The sequence below is a fragment of the Papaver somniferum genome, chromosome 9, assembly GCF_003573695.1.
Source record: "Papaver somniferum cultivar HN1 chromosome 9, ASM357369v1, whole genome shotgun sequence".
NCBI lineage: Eukaryota > Viridiplantae > Streptophyta > Magnoliopsida > Ranunculales > Papaveraceae > Papaver > Papaver somniferum.
Window position 1 is genome coordinate 51,484,081 of NC_039366.1, and position 8,493 is coordinate 51,492,573.

Here is an 8,493-nt window from a genome sequence, read left to right on the forward strand (position 1 = left end):
GGACTGTCAGGATACTGAGGAATCGAACAGTGGAGGGAGCTAGCATGCATGAAGGAATCACCAACACAGGCATGCTACCAGTTAGTGAAACAGTTAACTTAGGCCAAGATAATGATAACGTTCTCTTGGGACGCATCGATCCAAGTCAGAGAAGGCCGAGGATAGGATAGATGGACCAACTTCATCGGATACTGAGGACGACGAGGAACTGCTATTTACATAAGAAGAACGCCGACATGCCAGGATGCATGCGCAACATCAAGACAATGTGGACCGTGAAGAAGAAAGACTTCGGCAAATCAGACTCGGGAAGATAGGTGTGGCCCGAGATCCACCAACTCGAGAACCACTAACAATACCACTAGCACCCATCGAACCAGGAAACCACCTCAACAATCCGTCTAGTCACAAGAGTACAAACCCGACCCTTTTGGCAATCCTATCCAACCAAAGGCGACAAGATGATTTCACGAGACACCTGCAGAGAAGGAATATAACACTTGAGCAGGAAAACCAGCGACTTAGGGGTCTAGGATCGAGGTCCATGGGGCTTAGCAGCCAAGGAACATCTAACAACCATACTATGACCCGATTTGGGCATAAACCCGAATCACCGCGACATCAGGGATCAGTACCCGAACCCATCGCTCAAGGGGGAGGAGGGGGAGGATACGACCCACCCGAAGATTCTTCATCCGAAGAAGAAGTGCCTGAACAAAATGAGAGACCCGATACCGCGACTGAAGCCAAACTTAAGCAATTAGAGGAAATGGTCAAAAAGTTGGCAGGAGGTGGAGAGGACGACAAGTTGGCATAAGCAAACAATGAAGCATAGAAAACCCCGTTTACCCGAGAATTGGAACAAGCTCTGTTTCCCCCAAAGTGCACTTTTCCAACTTTCCCTTCACGCTTCGATGGCACCGGAAATGCTGTGGAACACGTCAAAATGTTATGATGTCACTTTTACAATGGAGGAGCAATGACGTAGTTATGTGTGAATTCTTTCCGGTAAGTCTGGAAGATGAAGCTAAAAATTGGTTCTACACCCTACCCGATGAGTCTATCGGAAACTATGGAACATTGGTGGAAACTTTTCTCAAAATCTATATGCATAATAACATTGCCACGCCGAGGGTAAAAAAGCTGTTCACATTGGCCAGAAGATTCAGGGAGCCCTTGAGGTCCCTAACAGTTAGGTGGAGAAAATTGTGCACCGAGATCGGGAAAGTACTTGTGGACCAACAATATTTGGATTTGAAAATTCCCTCTGGAAGACGGATCCCATCTGGATAGCAATGTATACGGAGAAGCCGCAAACACTAAAGGAAATGAGGAAAATGCAGGAGCACTACATCGCCTTAGAAGAAATACAAGAAGGAGCACATGATAGAAGTGTACAGGAAGCAAGCACGTCAGCTGAGATAGTCCCGAAGAAAATCTCGAAAAGATCCGAGAAGAGATCGGGGCCACAGAGCAAAGAACTAGTAAAGAAGGAATGGGTAGAAAAAGGGAAGAAGCCTCAACACGGGCCTAAGGTGTACACCCCGCTAAATGCACCTTTAGAGGAAATATTCAAAGAGGTAGAGAAAAGAAATGATATTCGATATCCAAAGACGCGAGGAGTACAGTTTGATGAAACAAAGAACCACCCAGAATTCTGCCATTATCATCAGTTCCGAGGACACTCAACCAACAATTTTCGGGAGGTCAAGGATATAGTCCATCATCTCACCCGGGACGGCTATCTAAGGAAATTTGTTAAACATCCAGCATCAACACCCGATGCTCCGGTACATCAAGTAAGGATCGAGTGGGGTACTCAATTTCTATGCAATACCATCTCGCACTCATCTCCTCAAGGTTTTGACCTAGGCGCAGGGATTATGTCGCGAATTCACAAGCGTTATAGGTCGGGAAACGAAATCTTTAGCATGGAAAAAACTTTGCCGATGGAGGAGTGGATGAAGCAGCCAATCACGTTCTCGGCTAAGGACGTGCCAATGAATGGTCAAACACATGGATATCCACTGGTCATCACCCTAATGATCGAGGAGTGGGGAGTTAAAATAATTCTGGTGGACACCAGGAGCTCCATGGAGGTCTTATTCTATGACACCTTCAAAAGAATGCAATTATATGATGACATCCTCATCACATCAACCTACAACATCTACGGCTTTAACGGGACGGTAACCGTACCTAAGAGAGAAGTCACCCTAAGAGTCTCAGATGGAGCCGATTACTTGGATACCCTTAGTACCTTCTGTGTAATAGATGTTGTGTCACCACACGAAGCAATTATCGGGAGACCCTGGATCGCTGGTATCAAAGGAGTCGCTTCCGCATATCACCAAAGGTTAAGGTTCCCGATATACAAGGGTGTGTCTGAGGTTGTAGGAAACCCACAAGTTTCTAGACAATGTATTCAAATGGACATTCAGCAAAATGAAGATAAGCGAGCGAGATTACGTCTAGAAAAGAACAAAGCCAATAAATCACAGCTAGCCAAGAATTAGATAAGCTGATGTCACACGAAGTTATGTCTTATGAAGCAGGCGAGGACAAAATATTATAGCAATCAAAGGTAGCAACACCGATCGGGGAACCAAAGCCAAACTTCATGGCCTTAGAGCCCACTGTGGAGATCAATCTGGGAGGTCGGAAGAAGAGCCAAAGATAGTAAAGATCGGGTCATTGTTATCAGAGGAGCAGTCCAATCGATTGATAACCTTACTTCGAGATCATATAGACGCATTCGCATGGAAAATGCATGATATGAAAGGCATTTATCCCAAGGTGTGTTGTCACCACTTAAAGATAGACCCTAAGTTTAAACCGGTCCGACAGAATATGCGCAAGATCTCACCCGAGCTCTAAGCGACAGTAGAAGTGGAATTGAAAAGTTACAATCATTTGGGATCATTCGAAAGGCGCAATACCCATTAAGGATTTCGAATATGGTGATAGTACCTAAAAAGAATGGAAGGGTCCGAATCTGCATCGACTTCAGTGATCTGAACAAGACTTGCCTGAAGGATAACTTCCCCCTCCCGGACATCTATCAACTAGTAGAGTCAATAATGGGACACAAGGCGATATCGTTAATGGACGGATACTCGGGGTATAACCAGATCACTTTGGATCCCGAGGATCAGGAGAATACATCTTTCTTTAATCCTGGAGGGCTTTATTACTATAGAAAGATGTCGTTCGGGCTAAAGAATGCGGGCGCCACTTATCAAAGACTGGTTGAAGACATGTTCGAGGATAAGATCCACAATACCATTGAGGTGTATGTAGACGACATGTTAGTCAAAAGCATAGTGGAATCCGATCATATCGAAGATCTTCGGGACATCTTTCAAATAATGAAGAAATATAAAATGAGGGTTAACCCAGCCAAGTGTACTTTTTGGGTGACCTCGGGAAAAATTCTGGGATATATAATCATAGACCGAGGAATTGAACCATATACTGATAAGGTTAGGGTCATATTGGAGATGCCATCTCCGGTAAGGGTAAAAGACGTGCAAAAGTTGAATGGATGCTTGGAAGCACTAGGACGATTCATCTCGCGATCATCTGACAAATGTAAGGATTTCTTCAGAACGCTGAGAAAGGGAGAGAATTTCAAATGAAGCGAGGAATGCGAGGAAGCATTCCAGAAAATTAAAAAACATCTCGCAAGCTTACCCGTATTACAAAGACCCGAACCCGAGGAGATACTAACCTTGTATCTCGGAGCTACAACTTGTGCTATTAGTGTAGTCTTAGTCAATAACGTGGGAACGGAAGAAAAACCAGTGTACTTCATTAGCAAGACAATGAACCCGGCGGAGAAAAATTATACTAAGATAGAGCAGCTAATTCTAGCACTAGTGTTCGCGACACAAAAGTTGAGGACATATTTTCAAGCACATAAGATTCGGGTATTGACCAAATCTTCCATCGAGTCGGTACTAGATAACTGTGCTCGATCGGGCCGAATATCCAAGTGGAGCGCCCAAATCAAACAATTCGATGTCTTATACGAAATGCGAACAACGGTCAAAGCACATGCAGTAGCGGATTTCCTTGATGATTTTCCCCTCGGTGGGAGGAAAAAGTAGAGGATATCCTGGGAATGGAAGAAGATAGGGACGACCCCTCCGACCTTCTTTAAATGTGCAGCCCGACATGATGGTAAGTATTCATCGACGAGTCATCGAAAAAAGATGGATCAGGACTGGGTTAGTCTTCACAATGCCGAAGGGAGCAAAGATAATGATGATGATTTTTGAATGATGTTGTAGTAATGAGGTTCAAACTCTCGGACTTGTGAAGATTAAATTTAAAGATTTAATAAAATTATATACAAAAATATTAACAAAGTGGGCGAGAGGTATGAGAAAACAACCAAGACACTGATTCCACTATTACACATGAATTAATGATGGTAAATAATCCAAAACTCTAGTTATCTTTTAAGTCCTTTATATCTTAACTCACTAATAATCAAGCAAATTCTCAAACATCAATTGTATACCTTAAACATAGATTATCTAAACAAAGCATAACCTATCTAATTGAATCACAACTGATTAGAAAAATTACGCAAACAATTTAAAACTCTGCAAAAGCAGTGATTGAGTGAATTATAATTAAATATTAGAGAAAACAAAATAGTTACCAATTATTCATGCGTAAATAGCTTCCTCATTTCCTTGGTTGTGGGAGAATTAGCCGCTCATCATGTTGGAAACACGCTCAAAAATCATTATTATTGCTCAAAGGGTGTTTACAAATGATGAAAAGGGAGAAATAATTCAAAACCGGGTTTGTAACAATTATATTTGTTACAAACCAGAGAACTACGACCCTCAGCAAATAAGACTGTCCGGCGACAGTAACAAATAAGACTGTCACTGTAACAAATAAGACTGTCGCCCAGTCGCTGAAACTGTAGCAAAATAAGACTGGCCAGTGTGGGTCTTATGTTCTTCGTGTTCTTCAGCAGCAGCAGAAAAATGACAGCTCTGTAACTTGATTTTTTCTTCTTCTCTGGCTCTCCTCAGCCCCCCAAAATATCGACACCCCTTCTATGATACCTTGTGAACATATTTATACGTCATTGCGACATTGAATCTCCTCCATTAACTCCAAATAATCTTCATTTACTCGGGATATTTTCTTTCTTTTTTTATCAATGATTTTGATTTTTACGCATCTTAAGCTGGATTAAATTCCTTATAAATCTTCTTCACGTTCCAAAGTGTTGATTAAGGCTTCCAAACACGTGCAGTACACGTTTAGATTCACCACAACTCGTGTAAGCTCATGTTTTTCCTCCAACTCCCTGTTTGGATTAAACCAAGTTATCTAGACAAATTTGATCGAAACAAACACCCATACTAGCTTTGTTAGGACATATCACAACTACCCATTAAGTTTCAGCCCTTTAGTCTACCCAGAACTCCTTCAAGAATCAATCGAAAGTTACACAGTTGAGAATAAAATTTTCCCGCCAAAACGAATTTTTGAAATGTTGAAGATGGTGTCCCCCTAACCAAACTGGGGGTGCGAATAGCAGGTGCCCAACTGAGGTTCCCCTTATCCAAATTGAGGGTGCCTTTAGTACTTTTCTTCGGGAGTCCAAATAGCACTTTTTGAGCAACTTTTTCCACACAAGTGTATTTCTCCAAAAACACCTACAAAAACAAAGCATCAAAATTAGTACAAAAATCGAGCACTAACAATAGAGACATTGAGTACAATTTAGACACAAAAATGTGTCTATCAAATACCCCCAAACTTATTATTTGCTAGTCCTCGAGCAAAACTAATAAAAAATAAAACCGAGTTAATCTCGGGAGGGTTTACCAGAGGTGTACCCACAAAACCATGACTTCTAATTGGTCACAAGTATCCAAAGAGCTATGAGGACATACATATTCTCAACCTATCTCAAAGTAACTAGAATTCCAGAGAAATTAAAGGTGTCAGCTCTAAATCTGACTGAAGAAAAGGGGAGACACATCCGCAACACTGTTAGATAAAGAGATATCCGCTACACAGCTAGATAAACATTGTAAGATGCGTCCGCTGCTTTACAGCTGGATAAGATTAGGAGAGATATAAAGATGAGAGGGACATCTGCTACATAGCTGGACTAATTACGTGTGATGAGTTAAACCAGTGCTAGAAAGATCTTGTGCCAGATTGAAAGCGGACTAACAAAGCAACCAAATGTATCTTTCTTCGACTCTCTCATAGTGCTCAGTAGAAACAACGTCTTCTTCGGTCTTCAACTGTTGATGATAAACTATCGAACCTCATAGAACCTTGACAATTAACTTTTCTCTTCAATTTCTTGCTTGACTTATAAATTTCTACTTCCCTTTGGCCTTATTGAACAAAACGTAACGATTATTTTTTTCATTTTTCATTTTTTATTTGTTTTTTTTTTCTTTCATTTTTTGTCATTTTTTTTTGTTGGAAACAAAAATTACAAGACAACAATTTACATGGCCATGAGAGAAGGACTTTCAAAACTTGGATCTTCGCAACTTGTGATGTCTTGGTATCATGGATTCTAACAACTTATATCATTTGCTCTTATAACTTCAACTTTGATTTTTGAATTAGTCTTTTCTATTGTTGGTTCTAAACCTAAAATGTCTTCAACTTTCTTCATAGATTTTGACGTCGCTCCGCTTGTTGATGATGATAAGTTTCTACTGAGAGAGAGTCGCAATCCAGTAACTAAGACTACATTGTGAGGTTGCTTTGTCTTTCTGGCATTTCCTGACCTACTTGCCTTTCCATCGTGTATGGTTAGGTCCATCACGGTTACCCTCTAAAAGGAACAAGTTCTCTCCTGAATTTCAAGGATCTCAATGTCCTTTTCTCTAATGTCTCAAAAGGTTGTTATCCCTAGCATTCCAATTTCTATATTTTCGGTGAGAAACAGTATGTAAACATAGCTAACCGGATACCATGTGACGCTAGAAGTTTCAAAAGTGCAACTAAAAAGTTCTTCCCCACTCCCAAACTTAAATCTAACATTGTCCTCGATGTTCTAAAGATAAAATTAAAAGCATGAACAAGGAGAAACTGTTACCACTTGAAGAAAAAGAGTTAAGGAAAGATATTACCATGTTGCATGAGCATGGGTTACCTCCCAAGAAGTGCTAAGTTTAAAGTCTTCAGCCAGACTTAGAAAGGATTAGTCAACTCGAACCGTATAACAGTAGCCGGAATAACTGTGGGTCTTTAAAACCAAAAAGAGCTGACCAAAGGAAACTGCAGTAAACCAAGAAAATGAACAAGACTAGCATGCCCTTACCTAGTTTCCTGATTAAGACAACTACATCTAATTGTGGTTCAGGTTCAGGTTCTATAAAAGGGTCTAAATATATTTCTTTAGGCTGCAACTCCTCAAAAGTGAGATGCGAATTATTAGGTCTTAGAGTCTGTAAAAACTCAAATAAAAATTTAGAAGCACATAACAACAACCTGAATAATTGGGGATCCTCTAAGTCAATCAGGTTTGACTACAAAATTGACCACAGTGAGGGTAGTAGTCATTCTTAAGAAAATTTGTTGATTCTAATTTCCTAAAGCATTTAGGTTTAGTCTCACAACTAAATATTCGACACATTTGAAATATAAACGTTCCCACATTTGGAAGAAAACTATTTGGTGGGAAAACAAAGTCAATAAGGGTATCATAGCCTGGGCAAACCACATCAACCAGAGGATGGGTATCTAATGACTGAACTTCTTTCTGGACATTATTAGGTTCGGGAAAACGTGTATGGAGATAATCTTGAACGATGGTTGAGGCACAAATGTCAAGCCCTACACGAGGGAACTTTCTAAGAGTTAAAGGTAAAGCACAAGGAGAATGATAATCACCCCCAAACTTAGAGTTTTGTGTGTCTCTAGGTAGACTAACTACAATTTCCCTAATTTCTAGATCATCGGAATCCTGAAAATGGTCAATTGCTTCTGTTAGGTTATACTCAGGTGATGCATCCTCACTCATATTTAAAAGCTCTACGAGTTCATCTTCTTCTTCTAAGACTATTGTTTCTAAATCGCTAGACTCCAAAACATTATTCTCATAATAAACTCGTCCCTCTAAATCATTATCGGCTTTGTAAACAGGAAATACTACATCGTCTAAAACGAGGGTATCTCTAGTCAAATCCTCGTCCTTTTGAATAGGTGAATAATTATTAAAATTATTTGGATTTGAACTAGAAATAATATTATCATTGTAAAGCTCAATTGGAGTAACCATTTCCTGATCACTATTCCTACATAAGTATGATTCTCCATCAACACTATCCTCATCATAATAACATGAAAAAGATCGAACCTCATCAAAACAAGTGGTGCTACCAATTCTAACCTTGTTATCTTGATTATGTAAATAACTATCTTCATTCTCAAGGGTATTATTGGATACACTATATTGGCAATTCAAGTAATTTCGAGCAATTCTTTCGT

The 8,493-nt window shown here is 40.2% G+C and overlaps 1 protein-coding gene across 1 annotated transcript; it reads left to right on the forward strand.

Annotated features, from left to right (window-relative positions):
- Positions 1-1,295: 1,295 nt before the first annotated feature.
- LOC113311937 lies at positions 1,296-2,516 on the forward strand. Its single transcript, XM_026560718.1, has one exon. The coding sequence runs from the start codon at positions 1,296-1,298 to the stop codon at positions 2,514-2,516; it is 1,221 nt and encodes a 406-aa protein (XP_026416503.1).
- The last annotated feature ends 5,977 nt before the right edge of the window (positions 2,517-8,493 follow it).

Coding starts and splice junctions, on each gene's coding strand:
- LOC113311937 (XM_026560718.1), top strand. CDS start 1,296: ATGTATACGGAGAAGCCGCAAACACTAAAGGAAATGAGGAAAATGCAG.